The following is a 26,001-nucleotide window of genomic DNA, read 5'->3' as shown; positions in this document are numbered from 1 at the left end:
ACAGTTATTCATATTTATACATTTAACAACTTCCTTTGGAATTAATAAAAGTTTTATCTCGTCTTATCTTATGTCAACAGTCATTTTTACCTGTTAAGGTGGGATATTTCTGTTGAAATCGATAAAGTGTTTCTGATTCTGACTGATTGTCGATAATAAACAACTGCAACTTCTGCTGTTTGATGGACGCTGGAATGTACGAGGAGCACCTGAAGGCAGCACGCACAGTAGCAGCAGGAGCTTATCTAATCTGCAGGATGAGATGTGGAGGTGTGACTGACCTCTGATTACACTGCATCTATCAGTGATGGCTGAAGTTACCACACCTGACCTGCTCCACGTGCTCACAGGTCAGCTGCTGCACGAGCTGCTGGGTCACATCACACTTGGCATCATCCACCGCTGAGTTTAAACAACAGTCAACTACAACAGATGATGTGGGCCAATAACATGGTGTCGTCGTGCATGCGCACACGGGAGCGCGGAGCGGCGAGGGACACCCAACCGAGGGGTGTGTTCATGTGTGTGTGTGTGTGTGTGTGTGTGTTGACATACTGCTGAATGCAACGTGTCACTACTGCACCAGGTAAGGAAACACACACACACACACACACACACACACACACACACACACACACAGGAGCCACTGTGAGCCCATCAGCCCAGATGCGCCTCACTCCCTCTTCTACACGATGACTGACGAAACTCCATTTAGAAAATCCTTAAATCTACAGTCACCTTCCTCTTTGACAGCCATAATCATTAATTATACCACTACTTTACACGATGACATGGCTAATGAGATTCAAAGATCAGTTCGGCACACATCATGTACACGAAGTTACACGTATTTAAATACTAAATCAACATTTTTGGATTAATGAGCTTGTGTTTCGCACTGTCTGCGTCTCAGCGCCGCGGGCAGAGCAGAGTTGACCAAAGTCTAAAAGTCGTCAGTTTGTTAAAAGTTAAATGAAGTCTGGTGAAACACTCCCACGCCGAAGTTTTCAGTGTCTCCTCACGGTTAATTAAATATATCAGTTAATCCTCTAAGAGATCAGAAGCGCCTGTCAGCGAGCAGAGAAGAGAAAGAGAGGAAACTTTTACCGAGCCTGGCACAGATACAGCACAAGCAGCCCTGCTGTTGGTTAGTATCTGACAACACCTGGTGCCGGTCGTGTTCACATGCAGATGTTCGGGTGTCTGTGGTGAACTTCAGTGGCTGTTACGACTTGATGACAAGTGGCCGAGCGGTTCCCGAACTCCGACCCACTCACCTCCTCTGACACCGACGCTGGGCTGCAGTTTGGCGGATAAGATGACCAGGACGATCCCGATGATGAACCACTCCTTCCGGATCCTCGCCAGGAGGCCCATGTTTCGGTCCCGGGCTTCACCGGATCACCGCCTCCGGCCCCCAGTCGCACCAGCCGGACCCAAGTCAGTACAACTCCCGAGCCTGTGCTCCGGAGGGTTCCTGTCACACAACACAAGCAGAACCAGCCGAGCCGCTTCCGGACACATGGGCCGCGGCCGCCGTAAAGACGGGAGGAGAGGCGCAACAGGTTTTTAAATTACCGTGTTACCGTGAATAACACAGAAATAAGCTTTTATAGAGGAAACAGACCGTTTAAGTTGAATTAATGATGTTGTGTATAAATATATAATGTACTTAATTCCTAAAATGCTAATTAAAATAGTTATAAAAGAATATTAGCTCATTATTTGTAGTTTCCAAACATATGAGGTCTTTATATTCATTTTCCTTTAATCACAATGTGTATTTATATTTCATGTGTCTCACGCTCTTCTGATTCTGACAACATTCACCAGTACGGTACATTAAGATAAATAAACGGTTTTATAATCCACACACAATAATACAGCTGCTGACAAGACGTTTACACCTTCATCCTCCTCTTCGTCATTTGTTTCTGCTCCACAGACACAAACACATGAACATCTGCCTGGTCTGACGTTTGTCCACCGAGGCTCCACCATGAGTCAGACTTGGCTCTGACCTGTTGAGGCGAGGACGCAGGTTCTGACGGTGTCCTGTGGCGTCCACATGAATGTCAGGATCCAACATTCCCCAGCAGAACATTTGATTATAATGAGATGTCACAATGTTGAGATCAGATGAATTAAGATGGAGGCTTCCACGTCTCTTATGTTTTTATTATGTCACTACTTTGTTAACAAAGAAATGAGACGATATCAAACACATTAACATCAAACAGTTCTCAGGAAGTCGTCTCTGTACACTCCCTCCATCAGTCCATCCGTTGTCAGCAGCATTATTCACCAGGACCATCATGTGTCAGTGAGTCGGTACCAGGCAGCAGCAGTCCTGCAGTCCTGAAGTGTTCTGGTCTGTTTCCAGGCCACCAGTCGTCTCAGAGCGGCGGGCGTGGCCGACTCCACGTCAGCGCTGTACTTCCTGATCAGGGAGTGGGCGCGAGCGCCGGCCACCAGCACCTGACGGAGCCACAGACACACAGAACAGCTGCAGGAGATGCTGGATACAGTCTGACGTGGAGGACGAACGTTGTTTAAGTTCTGTCACAATCTTTATTATATTAAAGACGGTGTTTGTAGGCTGGCACACACATGTTTACGTCACCTGATGTTACCTGAGGTGGATGACCAACAATCAGATTAAGTGTTTACACGGTTTTTAGGAGCTAATATAAATTTACTGAACAGATTATTAAAGGTTCACGCCACCGCTCTCAATCTCAATCTGACTGAGAATAAATTCAGATCACTCAGTATTTTGTGCTTTTCCTGTCGTGACATGTTCAAATTCAGGTTGTACATTTTTCCTTCTTCATCCCAGTCTGTTGTTCAGTGCATTGTATCAACATCTGTTTATCTTTTCACCTGAGCTATTCAAAAAGTGTAGCTTGAACTATCCTGAGCTATCGTAGAGAAAGCAGCGATGGTCCTGACGTCTACATCAACCGTACCTGTGCTCTCTGCAGCAGAGCCACGTCCTCCAGGCTACAGGCCACTTCATAACCCTGCAGGAAGAACTCAGCAGCTCTCTGATACTGACGCTACAGACAGACCGACAGTGCACGTTATTACTCAACAATATCAATAAGATAAGTAAAAACATGTGGTAACATTTGTTCAATTAAGTGCTTAAGAAGTTGGTATGAACTTTTTATATTTTAGTAGCTTTAACAATAAAATGTTTACAGTTTAAATAAAGAAAATAAAAAGTTAAGAGAAGCTAATCTACAAGTTAATGGTCGTAAACTCTCTCTGTGTGTGTGTGTGTGTGTGTGTGTGTGTGTGTGTGTGTGTGTGTGTGTGTGTGTGTGTCGTACCCTCGTGTAGTAGTTATTGCCCAGACACAGGTAGGCGTCTGCCAGGTTGTGTTGCAGTCCGTTGCTACGGGAGATGTCGACGAACCTCTCCAGACAATCGACTGTCTCGTCTACGTTTCCCTCACTGACACACACACACACACACACACACACACACACACACACACACACACACACACAAACACTTTGGTTAACTCCATTTTTGTCGTTGCAGATCCAGAGAGTGTATGAGCGGCGAAAAAAATGACCCAAAATTTTGGATTTCTGCTGAAATACATCTTAATTTGTGTTCATGAAGTGAGCCGAAATAATAACAGGATCATATTGATCGTGTTAAAGTTTAAATTGATAGAATAATTAATGGGTGTGTTGGTGAAAAAGGAAGGTGACTGTTAATTTAACACGTATTGTGGCCAGTAGGCTCGTGTGTGTGTGTGTGTGTGTGTGTACCTCTCTATACACTTGCCCATCGCCTTGTAGCACTTCCCCAGCCCGTCTGCGTCCTGCAGTGTGCCGAAGATCTGCATGGAAGTGTTGAAGAACTGGAAACACAGACGATGAATAAAAGACGCATCGTGTTGATCTGATGACATCACAGAAAGCATCACACACACGCTCAGGTACCTGTTTGGCTCTGTCGTGGTCTCCTGCGCTCTGATAGGTCAGTCCCAGTCGATACGAGGCCTCGCCTTCCACCTGTTTGTCTTCAGCTGAAACACACATCAGTCACTGCACATCTTCACACACACTTCCTGTTTGAAGTGATTCAAGTTGTGTCCCTGCAGGCCACCGTACATCACACACGCTCTAACAAACTTTATCATTTTTTGGTTGCTGCCCAGTAAAATTCATGTCTCCTCAAATATCAGGTCAAAAAATGTGATTTATCTTGAAACCTGAAGAGTAAATTTCTTTGCCAACACAAACTATCACACACACACACACAGTGTCCACGTACACTCAATAGCCTTGCTGTAGCCCTTGTGGAGCAGCGTCAGGGCCTCGTCGTAGTCCTCTGCGTCCAGCGGAGCATCGGCCAGCCGGCTGTAGACCCTCCACAGTGTCTGGCGAGCCCGGAGCCTCAGAGGCTGCCCGGCCGAGTCCAGCCAGCCGCCTGCTTCTGCCTGCTGGATGCACAGCTCGGCCTGCTGCTGCGCCTGCTCCAGCTCACCTGCAGAGGAAACAGAGCGTCAGAACGAGCTTAACTGCATCTTGTTTCCCCCGTCGTATGAATGTGTGTGTGTGTGTGTGTGTGTGTGTGTGTGTGTGAGATGACGTCACCTCGCTGCAGGTAGAGCTCAGCCATGCAGCCCCGGGCCTCGGCGGCCGGTCTCGAGCTGCCTCCCGGCTCTACACACCTCTGGTAGAAGTGCAGACTGAGCCAGAGGTTCTCCAGAGCCGAGAAGTAGTGACCCAGAAACAGACGCTGCTCACACACCACCGACCAGGAACCTGCACGCACACACACACACACACACACACATTGAGTCTATAAGTTTTCCCTCACGGTGATTGCTCTGTGTGTGTGTGTGTGTGTGTGTGTGTGTGTGTGTGTGTGTGTGTGTACCCGTCCTCTCAGCCTGCTCGACCAGGCTCAGGTGAAGTCTCATGGTTTCCAGTTGGTCCTGCTGTTGGTCCAGCGGCGTCTGAAGCCTGACAGCTGATCCCGGTTCAGCTGCCGCCCTGCGATCCTGATCGGAGCTCAACAGGAAGAAGAGCTCCGAGAACGACCTGACAAACAGAATTAACTTTAAAACTCCTCCTCAAAAGCTCAACAACAACAACAGGACTCGATGACACGCTGATAACAGACCTGTGAAAACCTTCTTGAAGCATCTGCACACAGATGTTCTGCTTCATGCTGTTTCTGAACCTGGAGAGAAGCATGAAGAGCAGAGCAAAGGGTCAGAAATAAATGAAGTGTTGAAGCTTAATCTCTGAGTTCGGGAGGTTGTGACTCTGTGTAGCAGCAGAGGGCGCACTAACATCTTCTCTTAATATCAGTGAGCTCAGAGGGTGAAAGGTTTCCTGCTCAGGAGTCTGATTCAAAGTGATTCGTCTCAAGTCACACTGAAAAATGGTCCAAATAAAGTACTAACCTGCCTCGGTCTGCTGGATAATGAAGTATATAGACAAATAAAAGGTATTGCTGTCAGTTTTTGACAAAAGTAACAATAAAAAGAGACATTCATGAAGACGTGGATCTGAATGTGACGTTAACTCACAGTGAAATTTCTTCTTTGGAGAGAATCTGAGCTGATTTATCTGACGTCTTCTGCTGCTTCCTCCTGCTGACCACAAACACACAGACGAACATTAATTTTTGACTAAGCAGCAGAATAATCTTCAATTTCCAGATCACCAAAAGAAAAGAAAAGGAGCATCCTGAACTCTGCAGCCGTCCTCTACCTGAACTGAGTACATCTCCTCCTGTTGGCAGTAATCTCTGGTAGAAAAGGTGCAGAGTGTCGCTGTGATGCCGCCGCGTTCATCTTCACCTGTCAGTCGAACTAAAGGAGAGGAAACACAGCGACACATCATCTGAAGTCCCACTGGATTCATCTTAATATATCGGATCATCATTTTCATATTTTCTGTTCTCAGATCTCCATATGCTGATATTTTCTCATGACACGTGTATGTAATCTCTGCTCAAACAAACCTCCAGTGGGTTAAATAAAATAATGTTGAGGCACTGCTGTTTAAATACTGTTTTCTTGTACTCAAGGTCTGTAGGTTGTCTTTACGGCTACAAAACTCAGAGAAAAATGTAATAAATCAATAAATAAATCAGGAAATAATGCACTAAAACATTACAACTCAGACAATTCAAATAAAACCAAGGAAACTGAATAAAATACAACAATTAAATCATAAGATGTGATTTCTTTTGGTCAAACTGTGAAATTAATAAATCAGATAAAGTAGTAACGTCCTCTTCTAACCAGGTTATATTCATATTAACTTTAAATCCCCACACATATCGTCGTTTTTGCTGGAAAAGTGGCAAATAAACCCAAAAATGAGTTAGCTAAAGTTAAGCTAGCTGTTAGCCTAGCTACAGCTGCTAATACTAACTAGCTAGTTAACCGTTAGTAAGTAAGTCACCGCCTCGAGCTGAGCGGACACACCTGATGCTGTCAGACACACAGGTGTACTGACACACAGGTGCACCGACACACAGGTGCACTGACACACAGGTGCACTGACTCACCTGTGTTCACTCTGAATAAACAGGTCAAACAGAGTTAAAGACAGAAACTCACCGCAGCTCAAACGACCCGTTCAAGTGTCTCCAACGTCACTGCACAGCTGAGCTACGTCGTCGCCACGGCAACAGGGACAGGCCGCATTCCAACAGTAACACCCTGCTGCCTGCTCACTGCGGCCTGGTTCCATTCAGACACACAGGAAGATTGTTCTCAACAGAGGAAGCAGCGAGTTTCAACCAGTGTCCTCAAAACCTCCCTGAACTGTGAATACTCTGTCTGTTGGTTGGTTTGTTTTCTGGTTAGTTTGTTGGTTTTCTGGTTGGTTGGTTGGTTGGTTGGTTGGTTGGTTGGTTTTCTGGTTGTTTGTTTTCTGGTTGTTTGTTTTCTGGTTGGTTGGTTGGTTGGTTAGTTTGTTGGTTTTCTGGTTGTTTGTTTTCTGGTTGTTTGTTTTCTGGTTGGTTGGTTGGTTTGTTTTCTGGTTGGTTGGTTGGTTTGTTTTCTGGTTGGTTGATTGGTTATTTGGTTGGTTGGTTGGTTGGTTGGTTGGTTGGTTGGTTGGTTGGTTGGTTAGTTTTCTGGGTGGTTGATTGGTTGGTTGGTTATTTGGTTGGTTGGTTGGTTGGTTGGTTGGTTATTTGGTTGGTTGGTTGGTTGGTTGGTTGGTTAGTTTTCTGGTTGGTTATTTGGTTGGTTGGTTGGTTGGTTGGTTGGTTGGTTATTTGGTTGGTTGGTTGGTTGGTTATTTGGTTGGTTGGTTATTTGGTTGGTTGGTTGGTTGGTTGGTTGGTTGGTTGGTTGGTTGGTTGGTTGGTTAGTTTTCTGGTTGGTTATTTGGTTGGTTGGTTGGTTGGTTGGTTGGTTGGTTATTTGGTTGGTTGGTTGGTTGGTTATTTGGTTGGTTGGTTGGTTGGTTGGTTGGTTGGTTGGTTGGTTGGTTGGTTGGTTATTTGGTTGGTTGGTTGGTTGGTTAGTTTTCTGGGTGGTTGATTGGTTGGGTGGTTGGTTGGTTATTTGGTTGGTTGGTTGGTTAGTTTTCTGGGTGGTTGATTGGTTCAGAAAAAAGTACTATGTTACAAGTAAAAGTCATTGTTAGTTAAGTCAAAGTTTGTAGGAAGAAGGTCGTGCAGTAAAATGCCCCCTGTGACTGTTGTGGGCTACTGTTCAATATTAGATAGTCATGACTCATGTATTAATGTAAAGTTTTTACACACAAAAAAACATAAAAGATCATTTTAAAGGGGAAACATACAGGCCATCAAATCAGCAGTACATGAATTAGAATATAACAATGTGGTGAAGGCAGATCTGTATGTTAAAACATCATTAGTATAGTCAACAGAGGTCCCTGCAGTGTTTCGTACCGGTGTTTTCCTACAGATGTTGCAGGGAAACGTTTCCGTGTCTCCACAGCTGGGATGGAAACTGGCTCTGTGGTGGCGAATGTGTTTCTGTCTCTTCAAAGCGTCGCAGAGTCTCATAAAGCTTCATGCTCAGAGTGGAAACCAGCAGCAGCTGACAGAGAGGCTGCTTCCTGTCAGTCTGTCACATGTTCACTCAGCGTCTGGGTTTGATTTGCTGTCAAACGAGCGCCGTGTTTGTTCTTCTCGCTCTAATAAGCCTCAAGTGTAATTTGTTCATTAACCAGCAGAGCAGAATTAAACACGTTTATATTCACATTAGCAGCGGAGACGAGATAACTGTAGCAGACACATGGTGGTCTGACCCTCTGACGTCGAGGCATCCTAAAGAAGTTCGTGCTTCTGCTTCAAATTAAAGACAAACCCATTTTACAAAAGATCTGAGTTTCATCTCTGCAGTAAACTTTACAGCCGGCGATTTACATTTGTCATCTCATTGTACCCGACACACTCTCTGTTCCTCCTGGTCCCCACACAGGAAGACTAAAACATCAAACATGAATAAATAAACGGGTGACGTTTGTGAAAGGACTTCTGGGTGGTTGTTACACTATATGACACATCCCCTCATGTGCCTGCATGGCTGAAGTCACGTACAGCCTTCATCTGTTTATCTGAGTTTACTGTAACAAACAAACACACAGTGACGCTGAGTCAATGTCAACTGAGCTGGAGTCACTGAGAGAGGAGGTCAGAGGTCACGGAGGATGGATGGACGGGTGGATGGATGGATGGATGGAAGGATGAATGGATGGATGGATGGATGGAGGGATGGAGGGATGGATGGATGGATGGATGGATGGATGGATGGATGGATGGAGGGATGGATGGATGGATGGATGGATGGATGGATGGATGGGTGGGTGGGTGGATGGATGGATGGATGGATGGATGGATGGATGGATGGATGGATGGATGGATGGATGGATGGGTGGATGGATGGGTGGATGGATGGATGGATGGATGGATGGATGGATGGATGGATATGTGTGTTACAGATGTGTAAACACAACATGCTGGTTGTGAGTCAGACAGATGTTTAACCTCTCCAACATCACAGCTGATCACGGACAGATGTGAAAAAGTTCCAGGATCATCTGACAAAACAAAGAACGTCACATCACGAGAGGCTTTGGATTTGCGAAGATTCAACATTTGTAAATGGGAAACCACTTGATATCATTTTCACGATACTAGCAACAAAAACAGGTGTTGGTTGGTTGGTTGATGATTGGTTGGTTGTCGGTCGGTCGGTCGGTCGGTCGGTTAGTTGATGGTTGGTGGTTGGTTGTTTCCTGCTTGGTTTCCTGCTTGGTTGGTTGGTTTTCTGATTGTTGGTTGGTCGGTCGGTTGGTTGGTTTTTGGTTGGTTGGTTGATGGTTGGTTGGTTGATGGTTGGTTGGTTGATGGTTGGTTGGTTGGTCAGTTGGTTGGTCGGTCGGTTGGTTGGTTTTTGGTTGGTTGGTTGATGGTTGGTTGGTTGATGGTTGGTTGGTTGATGGTTGGTTGGTTGATGGTTGGTTGGTTGTCGGTCGGTCGGTCGGTCGGTCGGTTAGTTGATGGTTGGTGGTTGGTTGTTTCCTGCTTGGTTTCCTGCTTGGTTGGTTGGTTTTCTGATTGTTGGTTGGTCGGTCGGTTGGTTGGTTTTTGGTTGGTTGGTTGATGGTTGGTTGGTTGATGGTTGGTTGGTTGATGGTTGGTTGGTTGATGGTTGGTTGGTTGGTCAGTTGGTTGGTCGGTCGGTTGGTTGTTTTTCTGATTGGTTGGTTGGATTTCCACAAACCTTGGCTGGAGGTTGGGTCTCAGCTCAGAATAGTCTCCATTACCTGTTGGTGCAGATCCAGGAACATTTTCTCTCTTTCTTCTACATTGTGAGCTGAGGCGTTTTTGCCTCATTGTCGTGTATTTCTCAGGGTATAATGCAGTGATCTCGATGATAAAAAGCAGGTGGCTGATCTCAATAAGTGATTATAAAAGGGGACTGTTGGGCCTCGGTGAAGGTTTGCACTCTATTGAGTGCCATTCCTGTTTGTTCAGGATGTTTCTGTTCCCCACAGAACAGGCAGTGGTCGAGAATAGGCTCGTGTGTTGACACATAAAAACAATCCCGACGCTGTGAAAACCTTCCCTCCATGTATTTAAAGGAACAGGATATATTACTTCAACAGCTGCTGGAAACCCTCAGAAAAGAAAGGACGTTCTTGATGAAATATGTTTGAACCAGAAAGAATAAAGAGCAGAAGGTGTCAGCGAGCTCTGACAGAGCAGGACTCAGCGGTGTAATGAACTCAGTCTGAGGTCTGCAACCAATTGTGTTCAAACGCCCCAATAAAGTCAAATTTGTTGTTTGAATACAGCAATAAATTTTACTGCCTCAATTTCCACAACATTGTTTTATGAACAAACTCTTAAGTGGGAAAAGTTCAGAGTCACTTCATGTCAGAGTGTTTATGAGATGTTCCACTGTGGCTGAGAGGAGGAGGAGGAGGAGGAAGAGGAGGAGGAGGAGGAGGAGGAGGAAGAGGAGGAGGAGGAGGAGGAGGAGGAGGTGACGTCGCTTACGTTACAAATATATGTTTTCCCTACATGCAGATCTAATATATTAACATTCTAGGTTGATTTTTGTTGTTTTTTTACATCATTTGCATCAGTTAAACAGAATAATAACAGTATTTTATATGTTCTGGTGATTCAGATTATTGATTCTCTGGAAAATTCACCGATTATTGATGTTTTCGTATAATGTTAGAAAAATGACCACATATTTTCTATATGCAACATACTGTATATTTAAACTAAAGAGATGTTTAAAAAAATAACTTACATTACATTATATATTCAGTATATGTGAACTTGTCCGATGAGGAGCAACAAAGGAGGCAAGAGGAGAGAAAGTGTGAAGAGACTGGAGGGAGGAGGGGTAGTGTGGGCGAGCGAGCTTTAATGGCTGTCAGAGAAATAGAGAGAGAGAGAGAGAGAGAGAGAGAGAGAGAGAGAGAGTAAAAACTGAGCTCGACCAGTGAGACTTCATCAGTTTGGTCTCGACTAAGCAGAGGACACGTCTCCTTCTTCTTCTTCTTCTTCTTCTTCTCTGGTTAAGAAGGATTTATTAAACACAAACACAGGTGAGATTTTTTAAAACTTTTTCTTTGTCAGCTGACTGTGATTGTGTTTATGGTCTTAAAAAAAAACTAAAGTAATAAAGACATTTTATAACACGGAATAACTCCTTTTTTAAATGTCTTAACACTTAAAGCTGTGACAGCGGTGGCTCTCTCTTCTCTACAGAGCAGTTTAGCATCTTTAAGCTAATTGTTTTGGTTCTCAAAGTAACTGAGTCCCATCAACCATCTCACGTCTGAACTGACATTTTAAAAAACATCTTCATATATTTTCTTTCTGCAGAGTTGTGCTTCATAATCGACTTCCTGTTTTGTTTTCATCTTGATTCTCTCAGAGACGCCCGGAGAAAACCTTCTCCACTCCGTCCTCGTCCACGCTGACTTCAACCCGGAGAACTTCACAAACTCCCGAGCTGATTCTGGACTCACAGAGGGCTGTAGGATCTGCTCCTCAGCAGGCTCAGCAGGCTCAGCAGGGTCCGGGAAGATTTCTGGAGTCACAAAAGTGGGTTCAGTCGAGGGTTCAGGAATGGCGACCGGATCTGGTTCCAGACTTCCCTCCATTCATGAGATGTTCCCGGTGCTGCTGGTCGTCTGCTGTCTGGTGTCAGTCGATCCGGTTGGTTGCCGCAGAAACGTCTCATCTGATCCGTCTCAGCTGTCAGATGTGATGATGCGGCCTGATTTCCATCGCACCGAGCCGCCTCTGATCCGGAGCTCAGGCGGAGGACAACATCCGGCGCAAGACACAGTGAACGAGCCCTCAGCGGAGAGGACGAGGTCAAAGCATCCAAACAAGGTGAAGCACAGACACGAGAGGAAGTCTCACTCCAACTCCTCGGTGCCGGGTCGAAAGGAACCGGTAGCACCGCCGCCGAGCTGCAAGCGGGCCACGTCCATAAAAACAGCCTTCAAGTACATCAACACGGTGCTGTCCTGCGTCATATTCGCCGTGGGGATCATCGGCAACGCCACCCTGCTCAGGATCATCTACCAGAATAAAAGCATGAGGAACGGACCCAACGCTGTGATCGCCAGTCTGGCCCTGGGAGACCTGATCTACATCGCCATCGACATACCCATCAACGTCTACAAGGTGCTGAGACCCATACAAATGTGTTTATAAAGTAGATCTCAGTGTAAGTGAGGCCTTATATTTCACCACCACGAGGGCAGAAATGCATTATGGGTACAAAACACCCCCCCATGCTCCTCTGAGTGTGTGTTGTGTGTCTCAGTCAGGAGGTTGAGTGTCACACTGATAATAGCAACTAAAATACCTCACAGACACTGATAACACACTGTGATGCTATGTTAATGCTGTGTGTGTGTGTGTGCGTGTGTGTGTGTGTGTGTGTGTGTGTGTGCAGCTCCTGGCGATGCGGTGGCCGTTCGCTGACAGTGTGTTCGGCCTGTTCCTCTGCAAGCTGTTTCCCTTCCTGCAGAAAGCTTCAGTCGGCATCACCGTCCTCAACCTGTGTGCTCTGAGCGTGGACAGGTAACACACACACACACCCACACACACACACACACACACACACACACACACACACACACACACACACACACACACACACACACACACATCCAGTGAACAGTAACTAATATCAGCTGCTTCTTTGGAGAAAGAAAACGAGTGGAGAAAACCACCAGACTCCCTTAGAAAAACGCTCAATTTTATGACTTGTTGGCCGAGGAGAAACTATACAAACTTTGTGAAGCTCCGTCTACAACACAGTCTTAACTATTTGGGTCTTCCTGTTAATTCGGCAAACGTTACACGTGAAGATTTTTCTTTCTTTGTGTAAAAAAATGTCTCGGTTCTTCCAGTGATGGATGTTTGTGTTTGCAAATAGAGCGGGAAAGTGAGATCAGATCTTAAAGGACAACACAATTTATACCGTTTTACTTTGTTTATATGCAAAGCTTGCATTATTACATCATTAATATTGTAAATATTAAAATTCTGAGTTTGCATTTCTTCTACAAAACTATAAAGAGCCTCTTTAATGTGAGAATTTTGAGATTAAAGTCAGAAGTTCATGTTTGAGGACACATAGAAGTAATAATAACTGTGCTACCTGTTGCCGCTGACAACAGAAACACCCAGTCATCTTTAAATTAAAACAATTAGTCACTTATAAATGTTCAAGTTATAAATCTCCAGGAAGAATAGATGATTAAATGAAGTGATACTGTTGGTCGCAGGTATCGAGCGGTGACGTCCTGGTCCCGGGTTCAGTGCACAGGTGTTCCCACGGTGACGGCGCTGGAGATCGTGGTGATCTGGCTGCTGTCCATGGTGCTGGCCGTGCCCGAGGCCATCGGCTTCGACATGGTGACCTTCGACTACAAGAACGCCACCATCAAGACCTGCATGCTGCAGCCCAAGACGCCCTTCATGACTGTGAGTTACAGCGCGTCACTGCATGTGTGTGTGTGTGTGTGTAGAAACAGGTTCATCGTGTCTGATGGGTCGATACAGAACCTCGGTGCTCCTGTGACTCAGCATTAATATAGTGGCCCAAACAATCCCTGTGAAACATGTTATATATGACCTCAAACTGAATGTTTTGCTCAGAAAGTTCAACGACTTTATGGATTTAAACAATTAATTCCCATGAGATGATGAAGCGACGTACTTTTAAAGGTCAGAGGGTGAAGACATGTACGTGCAGCCGGACTCGTCTGCGTGATGGATGGTCTCTGTGGGGAACACAAATGGACTCATGATCTGTTCTGGTGTTTCAGGGCGGGTCTCTTTAACTCTGATGGTTTACAACATAATTTCCTGTTTATGTCGGCAGGTTGGGACTAAACACAGTCAGGCACTCAGGACTGACTCTGGGTCAGCTGGCCTCCTTTAGACTGCTGTCAGCTCCCTTAACCCGAGGCTAACAGCCCCCTTAACCCGGGCTAGCAGCTACTTTAACCCGGGCTAGCAGCTACTTTAACCCAGGGCTAAGAATGTGGGTCTATAGATGTTTTGAAGACGTTAAAGAATAAATCCCAACATGTTTTGCTGCTCTTGAACGTGACATCGTGCTTCTCCATGTTCCAGGTCTACCGGGATGTAAAGGACTGGTGGCTGTTCGGGTTCTACTTCTGCGTACCTGTGGTCTTCTCTGCGTTGTTCTACGGCCTGATGACCGGTGAGATGCTCCGACACCGGAAAGGAAGTCTGAGGATCGTGCTGAGCGAACACCTCAAACAGGTAGACGCACCAACACGACGAGGCGCTGCTGATTTCTGACGATGACACAGAAAATCAGCTTCTGACGCAGGTTTTGTCTCCACAGCGCCGAGAAGTGGCCAAAGCCGTGTTCTGCCTGGTTCTGATCTTTGCTCTGTGCTGGTTCCCTCTTCACTTGAGTCGCCTGCTGAAGAAAACTGTCTACAGATCCAACGACGCTCACCGCTGTGAACTGCTGAAGTAGGTGCAGAAACACATTCACAAAGAATAAAACATAACAAGCGTTCAGTCTTCCACCGCTGATTCTTCTTCTGTGGTTGCAGTTTCCTGCTGGTGCTCGACTACTTCAGCATCAACATGGCGACCATCAACTCCTGCATCAATCCCATAATCCTCTTCTTCGTCTCCAAGAAGTTCAAAAACTGCTTCAAGGTAACAAACCAAACATCGCAGCGCTTCTCGAGTCGTTTGTCCGTGAGCAGCTGTTGATCTGTTGCTTTTTCCCCGATGTCAGCGTGACATCACGATGAGGTCACGGGGTCAGAGGGCGTGAGACGCAGATAAGAGAGACGCAGGAGGAAACGCTGTCAGACGTGTTTGGGATTGAGGAGTGAGAGAGAGCGAATGTTAAACATAGAAAGGTCGCGACCTTTTGATAAAAGACTTGTGGGAAGTGACCGGCGACATGTCTGTTTAAAGGGGCACTCCACCAACTTCACACATGAACGCTCAGTTTACCCGCCACCAGGAGCAAAAAGAAAATAACCCTGGTGATGTCATAGTGATGTCATCACCGTGTATTTCTTCTTTAGTGTTTTTTGTAGTTTTTTCTGCGCTTTGCCTGTTTGTAGTTTAAAAATATAACATTTCTGCATTAAAACGTCTAAAAAACGACTGGACCTTTGTTGAGTTGTGTACTTACATTATATCCCAACTGTGTCCAAAGAGCGTTTAATAAGAAAAGATGCTGTTTGTTGCATTATGGGAAATGTAGTTTCAGCTTAAATAATAATATCAGGAGATCTCAGCCTCTGTTGCCTCAGTTTTTCACCTCCCTTGATCTCCCTCAACGTCGTGGAGGTGCAATATTAAATCTCTGGAGTTTCCCTTTAATCAAAGTGTCTCCCTGTCTCTCTCCCTGTCTCTCTCTCTCCAGTCCTGTCTGTGTTGTTGGTGTTATTCTGGCTCTCTCTACAACAGTACGCTGCCCCTCCACCACGGGACCAGCCTGCAGTACAAACACACTGACCACTGAGAGACCGAGACACAGAGAGAGTCCACGTCTTCATCTTCATCTTCATCTTCATCTTCATCTCCATCTGCACTCAGAAACTCAACCGGACAGATCAGAGACGTCCAACACACTGAGAGAGACGCTGCTGTTTGACTCTGAGGCTGTTCAGACGTGGTGTTAACATCAGTCCTGAGTGATCCGATCCGTACAGGTGTTGAACGCCTCCAGGACCAAATGTGTCCCGGACCACTTTCAAGAACCGCCTACTGACATCCTCTGTGAAACAAGAAGAAGAAGAAGCCGCAACAACGGTCTGATCTCCACGTGCTTCACTGTAATGTATGTAACATGTTTGTGAACACACTGTCCACTCAACTAGTGACCACAACATCACCAGACTTCCTTAACAAATCATACAATTTTAGGATTTGTTGATTGAGGACAAACTTTGCTAAACAGCTACAACAATTTCTAAATCATTGGTGCCTTCTTGTTAATTCGGCAACAAATTCACAACATTAAGTTCATTCTGTCCTTGTAAAAAGTGCCAGTTTGTCACAGCATCTGCTACTTAAACTGATTTTACCATTTACATAAGAAAACAACATTTTAGTGACAGTAAACGAGTCATAATTTACAGATACAATAAAGAGTAATCAATATAGGATACTTCATAGATGCAATGAGGAGGAAGACCCCAGACTGCCTTAAAAAATCACTCAATTTAGTGAGTTGTGGAGTTAGGAGAAACTTTATAAACTCTGTTAAATGCAGTCTACCTAAAATTCTTAATCATTTGTGCCTTCTCGTTAATTCGGCATTAAATTGAATACATTAAGTTGTTTCTATCCTTGTAAAAAGTGTCAGTTTGTCTGCTTGTAAAACTGATTTTACCATTTCTACAAGATTTATGAAAGAAGACGAAATTTTATTGACGGTAAACATGTCAAATTTTAAAAAATACAGTAAACAGTAACCAATATAGGCTCCTTCTTTGACCCCTCTGGGAAAAGTCACCAGACTCCCTTTGAAAATCACTCAATTTAGTGAGTTGTTGAGTGAGGAGAAACTTTATAAACTCTGTGAAACGCTGTCTCTGATGAATTGTTAATTATTTGGGCCTTCTCGTTAATTCAGCAAATGTTCTACATGAAGTTTGTTCTTTCTTTGTGTAGAAACATCATGTTTGTCTCGGTGATGTACGTGTTTATTTGCATACAGAGCGGAGAAGTGAGGTGACGGATACCAGGTCTGAACAGGGACTCAACAGATTACCACTATATTGTTCCTCTAATGTTCAGCTTTTACCTTTTCATTGTGTATTTATTCAGTTCTGAGTATTATATATTGTTTTAGACTAATTATTGCTTGATGATATATTTTACACTTGATGGCCAAAAGTATGTGGACACACTTTCTTGTACTTTTTTGTGAACTTGTGACTTACTTTTGGTTGTGTAGTAGATATGTCATTATGTTTTATATGTAAAATATTCTGTTGTAACTCTGTACAGAAATAAAAACAGGTCTGAAGTGTCAGACTGCACTAGCGCCCCCTGGAGGCTGAAGTCGTCGTCACAGCCCACAATATGAACTGCTGACGGCTGAGACTGAACAACATACGGGTCATAGGGTAACTCATAGTAGAAATATTGCTCTGATGTCACCAATCTGAATTATTAATGAGTTTTGTGTATTAAAGTATATATTTGTATATTGTATTTGTATGTATGTCACCAATAAAGCTATATTCTCCAAGGTCTCACAAACATCTGCTCTGGTTTATGCAGATGTGTGTCAGTGTGGGAGCTAAAGGTCTGCTTTCATTAATTTTCCAGTCCGCTGCTGTAAAGTCACACACACACTGACACACACACACACACACACACACACACACTGACACACACACACACACACACACAGTCATGTGGTTCCCAGCTGAAGAGTCGACAGTCATCCCAGGCTGGATGCTCAACGTTATGGAGGACTGATAATGCCAAAAAAAGAAGTAAAGCAAGTGAGAAAATATATAATAAAAATAATAATAATAATAATAATAAATGACTATAGGATATTTATTGCAAAATTAAATGAAGGAGCTGTAGTTCAAACCGTGTTTCTGGGTCAACTTTTAGCCCTTTGAACGTAAATTACGAAATTAAGACGCAGAAATGCAAAATGAAAATGTAAAATAACAAATAAATAAATAAAATGTCAAATTAAACAGGGCCATTAATAAGGATGTTAATACAGATGTAAACTATAAATGCATTTCGGTGTGTTTGATTAATATTAATTTATTCATTGAGTCATCTGATTTTGTCAGATTTGTTCCTCCGTACTCGAAGCTAACGTGCTGCTGTTTAGCGTGTTAGCATGCTAACGTGCTGCTGTTTAGCGTGTTAGCATGCTAACGTGCTGCTGTTCAGCGTGTTAGCATGCTAACGTGCTGCTGTTTAGCGTGTTAGCATGCTAACTCTTCTGAGCAGCAGTTTCCAGTTAATATCTCACTTTTTGGTTTTAGCTGAAGGACATTTACAAAATGGCGGCTGAGGAGGTGTTAATTGTTCAGGTGTGATCTTTGTTTGTATTGTTTTGTTTTGTGGTGCGTTCAATGTCACAGTAAAATGAAGCTTTCCTGTTTGTTTACCCACCAAGACTTTTTTTAAAATAACATTCATCTGTTGGGAAATAAATGATCACATTAACTGATCATTGTGGACGCAGTTTGAACAGGATGTGAGTTAAATCAAGATAATTAAAGAGCCTGGTTGCGTCGCGCTCCTGTGAACCACGTGACCGACGGAGGCTGAGATTTCCTCCCCGTGACGTGGGGCCGTGAACGCCACACGGGAGACAGGCGGACAGACGCGGGCAGCTGCCGCAGCCTGAAGCGGAACCGCCGCGTGGACCGGACCCATGACCCATCAGTGATCGATCAGGGCGGCGATCGGAGGATCAGTGAACAGGAAACAGCTGATCGTCGGTGTGTGTGTGTGTGTGTGTGTGTGTGGTCGCGCGGAGCAGAGATGCGTCGCCTGGTAACGGGAACAGAACCGGGGAGGAGACCAGGCCGAGCATCTCTGTGAGGACACGTCTGACCCGGTCCGACAGCCTCGTCAGCTGTTATCGATCCCATCAGGTCTCAGCTGCTTTATCTCCTCGATGACCCGTTTTCACTGTCGAGATGATCAATGTGACAGTTATCAGCTAAAAACACACCGAGAATGACTGTGTGGCGTCACTGGGCGTGTTTACAGTGACATCAGTGCTTTTTATTATTTAATTAAGTCGGAAATTATATTTTTTAATACATTTTAACGTCATGATATTGTAATATGACACAATTTAGGATGTAATCTTTGTTTTTACGTGTCTGTAGAGCACAAGAGTCAGTTTAACTTCATTTAAATGCTGAAAAATATCTTTAAAAAGCTTTATATTTAATGAGGTCTGTTATCAGAGCGGGAAGAAACACTGAAATGCTGATGTTACAGCAGAAGTGTGTTTCGTTAACGTTAAATGTTAGCTTTAGCCACCTCGCAAGGTCCTCGTGACAGAAATATTCAACATTAATGGATCAAAAATGAGTCAAATCTGTTATTTCACATCATATGTTGAGCTCATGAACACTGTGTTATTTTGACAGAACTTTATACCGAATTTTGTTTTGTTTTTTGAACGGAGACGCCTCGATCGATAACGTTAGCTACATTTCCGAGCTAGCTGGCGTTAGCTTCTAAACAGTTAGCTCCCGCCTTGAACAGGAGAACAGAAAACCTGCACTTAAAAATACACTTTTCTTTAATTGTTATTTATTTAAATTCAAATGGTATTGTTGTGATCAGTTAATTAGCTCGCTGTTGACCAGTAACGAAGCTACTTTAGCTCAGGAGGGTGATACTGTGGACAATATTAGCTAGTAAAGAGGTAAAAATGCAATGCTATGTGCAGTTAGCTTGTTTGTGCTAACACTTCTAAAAAATCCCCAAATTGCCTCCTAAACATCACAGGTGGGTCACATAATCTCACACGTTCGTCCTCCAGGTTCGGCCTGAGGATTTAGGATGCGCCTGTAGTCGACGCTGAGGGTGAAGCAGCCATCATGCCGTTTTCGTGTGCAGAGTGGAGGAGGTGGATCCGCCCGCTGGTTCTGGTTCTCTACGGCCTCCTGCTGGTGGCCGTGCTGCCGCTCTGCATCTGGGAGCTGCAGAAAGACAAGGTAGACTTCCTGCAGGGTCTTGTCTGTCGAGCTGTGTGAACGAGATAAGCGTTACAGAAACAGTCACGCAGCTTCTCCTCTGCAGGTCGGGACTCACAGCAAAGCCTGGTTCATCGCCGGCATCTTCGTCTTTCTGACCATCCCAATTTCGCTGTGGGGGATCCTGCAGCACATCGTCCACTACACCCAGCCTGAGCTGCAGAGGCCCATTATCAGGTGGGAAACACACACACCTTCAACCTAAAGTGGCTTTAAAGGAATAGTTCACATCACTAAGGAAAGAAAACAGGACACGTCGATTGGTTTTAAGCCCAAAAACAGCAAGTTTGGCCTCCAGTTTCATCTCAAACTGTTAAATGTCACAATATAACATCTTTTTACAGCTTTAACTCATAGAAAAACAAGTAACACGCCACGCCACGCCACGCCACGCCACAGTTCTTAAAATGACATTTTCTTCTCTTCCTTCATGTCTTTCTCCACCAGAATACTATGGATGGTGCCAATCTACAGTCTGGACAGTGTGAGTCATCACACACACACACACACACACACACACACACACACACACTGAGGAAGTGACCGTGATCTGCCCACTCTATTACATTAGGTTCCCATGGCAACAGACCTTAATTGGAGGCGATGGGACGGAGTCACAAGACCAGAGGACACACACAACCTTCATGTTATCACACCATCTGTTTACAGTTAGCTGCCTCTCTAAAGACGATCCTCTCTCTCCTCCGTCCCGTCCAGTGGCTCGCTCTGCGGTATCCCAGTCTGGCCATCTACGTGGACACGTGCAGGGAGTGCTACGAGGCCTACGTCATCTACAACTTCCTGGTGTTCCTGCTGAGCTTCCTCAGCAACCAGTACCCCAGCCTGGTGCTCATGCTGGAGGTCCAGCAGCAGCAGCCTCACCTGCCGCCGCTCTGCTGCTGCCCGCCGTGGCCGATGGGAGAGTAAGAGGCGGGCGGCTTTACTGTCACAGTGCGATAGAAAGATGGACGTGTGGAGGTTAAAGTGTTTCTCTGTCCTCCTCTGACAGGGTGCTGCTGTTCAGGTGTAAGCTGGGAGTCCTGCAGTACACCGTGGTCCGACCCGTGACCACCGTGATCGCGCTGTGAGTTCATACTGTAACCATGGTAACAACTCTGTTCACACTGCAGTAACAACACAGCTACATGCTCTGTTTGAATTTATGCTCTGTCACCATTATCCTGGCCGAGAAAATTCACAATAATGAGATTATGGCGATATCTATAGACATCTGAAAGAAAATGACAGCGTCCTAATCTATCTTTGACTTTGTTTACTGTGTTTTCTCACTTTTTTCGGCAAATAAATTACCATCAAAATACAGATGTAGGGAGGTGAAGAGAGTCTGTAACCATAACTGTGAAAAGAAGGTAGTCCCCTAGTGCAGATCTGAGATCTGAGAAGATGATTGTTTCCTCCTCTCCCTGCAGGATCTGTCAGCTCTGTGGGGTTTACGATGAAGCCAACTTCAGCTTCAGAAACGCCTGGTCCTACCTGGTCATCATCAACAACATATCTCAGCTGGTAAAGACACGCACTCTTTGTACTCGTGCGAACCCTTGTCGCCATAATATAATGCATTCCCAGAAGTGCACACTCTAACACACGAATCCCTCTCGGTCCAGTTCGCCATGTACTGCCTGGTGCTGCTGTACCGGGCTCTCAAAGAAGAGTTGACTCCCATCAGGCCTGTGGGCAAGTTCCTCTGCGTCAAACTGGTGGTGTTTGTTTCCTTCTGGTAAGGATGGAAGGATGAAGGGAGTCGTCTGCTACGTCTCTCTGTTTCGTATCCTTGTAAACTGAACAACCAGGACATTTGAGGACACTATTTGAAGTTGTCCTTCTCTCTCCAGGCAGGCAGTTTTCATAGCGTTCCTGGTGAAGGTCGGCGTGATCTCCGACAAACACACCTGGGACTGGGACAGCGTGGAGGCCGTCGCTACTGGACTGCAGGTACACATTGAAAGAGTCATGTGAGTTTGTGTGTTGGGATGTTGTTGCCAAACGAGCACTGATTTTTTCTCACCTTGACGAACTGATTGTTCAACGGATATAGGACTTCATCATCTGCATAGAGATGTTCCTGGCTGCCATCGCTCACCACTACACCTTCACCTACAAACCATACGTACAGGTAAAATCTGTCCGTCTGTTTATTTCTATCTATGTCTATCGCTTTCAAGATACTGTTTATCTGTCTCCATCAACCTCTACCTCTTTCTATCTCTGTATGTCTCCATCTACCTCTAGTTATCTCTCTGATCGATCTCTACCTGTTCGATCGCTGTCATCTATCTCTATCTATCTCTTTGCATTGATCTCTGCCTCTGTATGTATCTCTATCTGCATTTTTCCATCTATCTAGTTTCACCTCAATCTGTCCTTCTGTATCTTTATTTTGTTTTCCATCCCTCCGTCCAGGAAGCGGAGGAGGGATCGTGTTTCGACAGCTTTCTGGCCATGTGGGATTTCTCTGACATCAGAGCTGATGTGACAGAGCAGGTCCGCCATGCTGGTGAGTGTCTCAGTCCGATGAGTCAGTTAAACTCATCATTAACAGGAAATGGTTTCTGTTTTGTACTACTTTTAATTTAATCCTAATTTGTTTTTGTTGACATTTCATTTCTTAGTTTTATATGTGTGTAATGAACCATGTTAAGAGTAAAAGTAAGTATCCTCCTCCATCAGGTCGTACGTTCCTTGGTCGTCCCAACAAGATGTACTTCGGCAGCGTGGCTCGACCCGAACACACCGAACACACCGGCCTTCTCACAGCCACCTCCCAGGACCCCATCGCCGTGGCAGCCACGTCGATGCCCTCCTCCCCTTCCTCAAGTGGGCGGTACCAAGGCCTCGGCCACACCCCCGCCCCTCACTCCATCTCCGCCCCCGCGGGGTTCACTTCCTCCTCCTGGGAGGACGACAGCGACAGCTCGCCTCCTGAGGCGGGTGATACCAAATAACAAGAACTGGGAACTTTTCTCTTTCGTCTTTTGAACCGTTGTTGTGATGAGCTTTGTTGCTGCGGACAAATAAACTTGGATTCTGTTTTAAAGTCAGAAAAAAAACATAAACCTGAACTCTTGTCTACAATTTAGTGAAAAAGAAGCTGATTCACGCTTGGATTTTATCAAGACTAATGGAAGGAAATCAGAGAAGAAGAAGAGTCTGCGCTCTGTGATGTCAAAGCCATGTTTGTTGAGAAACGTATTTTTGAAATAATCAGCCAGTTTTAAATGTTTGAAATCTGTATTTTGATGTCTGATGATGTCATTTTGATAAACGTGTCTCGAGCTGTTGGAAGGATATTTGATGTTTTCATCAGAAGAGGAGGCAGCTGGTGGGTTTTACATTGTCACAGTGCTGAAGTGTCCTTGAGCAAGGTTTGACTATTTGTTCTAAGTTATAATAAAGGAACATGACACATCTAACAATGAGAAACTGTTGTTGTTGCTGTTGTAAGTCTGGATCTCATCGGTCATTGATCCTGTTTGAATTGTGTCATGAATCACACACATGATGTTTGTCAGTTGAAAAGATAATTATGGGTTTTAGTGAGTGTTCAACGAGACGGCGTCACTAACGACACTGTTGACTGTGTCGTCTTTATTATGACGTATTTTCACAGTCTGAAATTTTATTAGTTTGATGACGAACTGACACTTAATTGACTTGACTTGATCTCGCGCTGATCCAACCTCGTCTACTGGTGGAGGAGAAAGGAAGAATGATCTAAACTAATTCTCCTTAATTGTGATTTTTAAAATGTTTAATTTAAATCAAACATCACAGATCATCACCATGAACTCTGTGAGTCAAACAGAGAAAACAAGCTGCTGGAGAGCGTAAAACCTGCCCAAACGGATGTATGAGTCCTTTTTTAACCTTTTTTTTACTCTATCCAGATTCAGGAAGAGGAAGTGGCAGTTTTTTACGGTTGTGAACACCCTCATCTGTGAAATACCACAAACAGACAACCACCACACAGACAGGTGTCATTAGAGGAGACGCAAGGAAGGAGAGAGGTTTTCTGACAGAGATGTGAGTATTAGTTCAATTTAAATTAATCTGATTATCTCATTTCATCGTTGTAAATGTAAAAAGGGAAGTCCTCTGCTTTGTTCCCCTGTTTGTCACAACGCTGTGCTGCAGAATCAGAACGAATCGTCCAAGTTTGTCGACACATGCAGCTCAAATTAACCGTCAGTATACACGAAGACGCTGCAGAGAACTCATTTACACGAACTTAAGCTGGAATAAATATTGTACTGACGCTGAGTGACTCCATTTATGGGAGTGGTGCACTGTGACCACAATAACCCACGTGACAGTGACAGTGAGAAGATATTAATAACATGACGTAGCTCTAAGTTTATATTGTTTATATGAGTTTATGATCAAGCAACCGTTTTTAAAATGCATTTAATGATTTGATTCCCTCCTGGTTGTGATCTTTTTGTAATTTACAAGCTCTTATCTGATAAGAGATAAATAAATAAATAAATAATAAATTAATTAATTAATTAATAATTTAATAAATTAATAAATAAAGTTCAACAGATAAGTAAATATGCCATTAATGCACCAAAAATAATGTTAAATATAAATGTAGGCATTAATTAAATCACAAAAATGTGACTTAAATTGATATTTCTGTTTTATTTTGCATTTAAATTTGTGTATTATTATTTTAAAACTTTTTTCTTTTTGCGTATTTGTTTCTGTATTCTTTCCACATCATATTGGCAAGAAATTAAAAACAAATAAAGTTAAATAAATACAGAAACAAACTACATGTCATGTTGTGATCTCTAAATTACAAGCGATTAAAACGGTTTTGGTTGCACATGATGTGTGTGAAGACGGAGCGGTTTGTTGTTTGGAGGACTGAAACTCACAAAATAAGTAAATAAATAAATGTTTCAATGAGTGAAAATAAATATTCTGTTCACATGCATCAAAAATAATATGAAAATAAATGTACAGTGTTTAAAAATAAAATATTAAATAAAATAATGTCTGTTTTAATTAGCTTCTTTATTTATCCCATTTATTTTACTATTTTATCTATTAATTTATTCATTCATAATGTATTTATTTGTGTATTTTTTTAAGGAAAAGTTTGTAAAAATAAAAAATAATTTCGTAAACAAACAAACAGCTAATAAACTAAATAAATAAATTAGAGAAAACAAGCACAAATTAAACAGAAATATATAAATTCATAAATGTCTACATTTATTTTCAGTGTCATTTTTGTGCATTCAATCGTCATAATTCAATTTATTGAGAAATCTATTTTTTTAAATGTTTTTTAATTTAGGCACTTTCAGTCCTCCACAGTGAGGCTGTGCTGTAAATGAGAGGCTGTTAAAGGGAAACAACAATGGTTTGTTGTTGTACTTCAGTAAACTCCTCTTTGATAAGAAAGGTCAGGAAGCATCATTCATACAAAGTTTCTCACACCAGAGGAGCTGCTGACGCTCGATATGACGTGTTCAGCTCCTTTACGCAAGAAAAAAGCAATAATATCACAATGTTTGTCCACAAAATCTGAATCTAACCTCACAATTCAAATCAGAGAAGCACTGCTGCACCGGTTCAGTGTCCATTCAGAGCTCCTGAGGTTTTCATGGATTATATTTCCAGCAATCAAAGAACAAAGGTAAAAAACCAGAGGTCCACCCAGGTGCATCATGGTCCTACACACCTGTCCTTCTACCTGTATAACCCAACACAGTGTCACCAAACAAAACTAACAACTAACCGGACAAAACTGAACAAGGAAATAATTCAACTAAACGAATAATTAGCTAAATAAAATGCTATCAAACCCTAAATAAAGCAAATCAAACACAATATATAAAAGTTATCATAATAGCTCAACCTGACCTTCATGTATTATTATTTATTATGAATTCTTCAAAAACAAGTTACAAAGTGCTCTAAAAAGTGTAATCGGGAACATTTATTTCAAAAAAAGTATTAAAAGTACTCAGTGCAGTTAAAATGTCCCTTGTGAATGAAACAAGTTTTAAATTAACTTTATTTATAAAGCATAACAAGTCATATTTTGCTTTAGAAAGACGTGATAAAATAGAAAATACAGATCAATGACACAGAAATGCAACCGATAGACACAATAATCAAACCTGGACTCACTGCACTTGTTGTTGTTGTTGTTGTTGTTGTTGTTGTTGTTGTTGTTCTGATCCACAAGATGTCG

The 26,001-nt window shown here is 43.5% G+C and overlaps 4 protein-coding genes across 7 annotated transcripts in view; 2 read left to right on the top strand and 2 right to left on the bottom strand.

Annotated features, from left to right (window-relative positions):
* The window catches only part of slc10a7 (solute carrier family 10 member 7), a 10,466-nt gene extending 8,980 nt beyond the window's left edge, over positions 1–1,486 (bottom strand). For both annotated transcript variants that reach the window (XM_073475007.1, XM_073475006.1), the window contains exon 1: positions 1,278–1,486. In XM_073475007.1, the coding sequence (XP_073331108.1) occupies positions 1,278–1,377 (100 nt within the window). In that variant the 5' untranslated portion in view covers positions 1,378–1,486. The remainder of the gene's footprint in view (positions 1–1,277) is intronic.
* A 677-nt stretch (positions 1,487–2,163) lies between these two features.
* On the bottom strand, positions 2,164–6,684 carry ttc29 (tetratricopeptide repeat domain 29). 3 transcript variants are annotated; one of them, XM_073474999.1, is made up of 12 exons: positions 6,602–6,684; positions 5,745–5,845; positions 5,561–5,626; positions 5,149–5,208; positions 4,903–5,066; positions 4,617–4,787; positions 4,294–4,506; positions 3,960–4,045; positions 3,786–3,877; positions 3,336–3,459; positions 2,970–3,059; positions 2,164–2,478 (listed from the first exon to the last, which is right to left on the bottom strand). In XM_073474999.1, the coding sequence occupies exons 2-12, from the start codon at positions 5,825–5,827 to the stop codon at positions 2,314–2,316; spliced, it is 1,314 nt and encodes a 437-aa protein (XP_073331100.1). In that variant the 5' UTR covers positions 5,828–5,845; positions 6,602–6,684; the 3' UTR covers positions 2,164–2,313. The 3 variants fall into 3 exon arrangements, with proteins under 3 accessions (XP_073331100.1, XP_073331102.1, XP_073331101.1); XM_073475001.1 differs by having other exon boundaries at positions 5,561–5,623; XM_073475000.1 differs by lacking the exon at positions 6,602–6,684 and adding an exon at positions 6,550–6,589.
* A 4,141-nt stretch (positions 6,685–10,825) lies between these two features.
* On the top strand, positions 10,826–15,535 carry LOC141004061 (endothelin receptor type B-like). The gene is made up of 8 exons (XM_073475557.1): positions 10,826–10,844; positions 11,423–12,183; positions 12,458–12,585; positions 13,296–13,494; positions 14,149–14,301; positions 14,387–14,520; positions 14,604–14,712; positions 15,437–15,535. The coding sequence occupies exons 1-8, from the start codon at positions 10,826–10,828 to the stop codon at positions 15,533–15,535; spliced, it is 1,602 nt and encodes a 533-aa protein (XP_073331658.1).
* A 4,084-nt stretch (positions 15,536–19,619) lies between these two features.
* Positions 19,620–23,053, top strand: LOC141003621 (transmembrane protein 184C-like). The gene is made up of 11 exons (XM_073475015.1): positions 19,620–19,736; positions 19,822–19,952; positions 20,223–20,259; positions 20,493–20,698; positions 20,785–20,859; positions 21,206–21,299; positions 21,401–21,513; positions 21,629–21,728; positions 21,832–21,909; positions 22,197–22,290; positions 22,464–23,053. Exons 1-11 carry the CDS (start codon positions 19,620–19,622, stop codon positions 22,736–22,738), a joined length of 1,320 nt encoding a protein of 439 aa, XP_073331116.1. The 3' UTR covers positions 22,739–23,053.
* The last annotated feature ends 2,948 nt before the right edge of the window (positions 23,054–26,001 follow it).

Source organism: Pagrus major, chromosome 10 (genome assembly GCF_040436345.1).
Source record: "Pagrus major chromosome 10, Pma_NU_1.0".
In the NCBI taxonomy this organism is placed as follows: domain Eukaryota; kingdom Metazoa; phylum Chordata; class Actinopteri; order Spariformes; family Sparidae; genus Pagrus; species Pagrus major.
The sequence above is the reverse complement of the archived record's forward strand: the minus strand, read 5'-3'. Positions and strand labels throughout refer to the sequence as shown.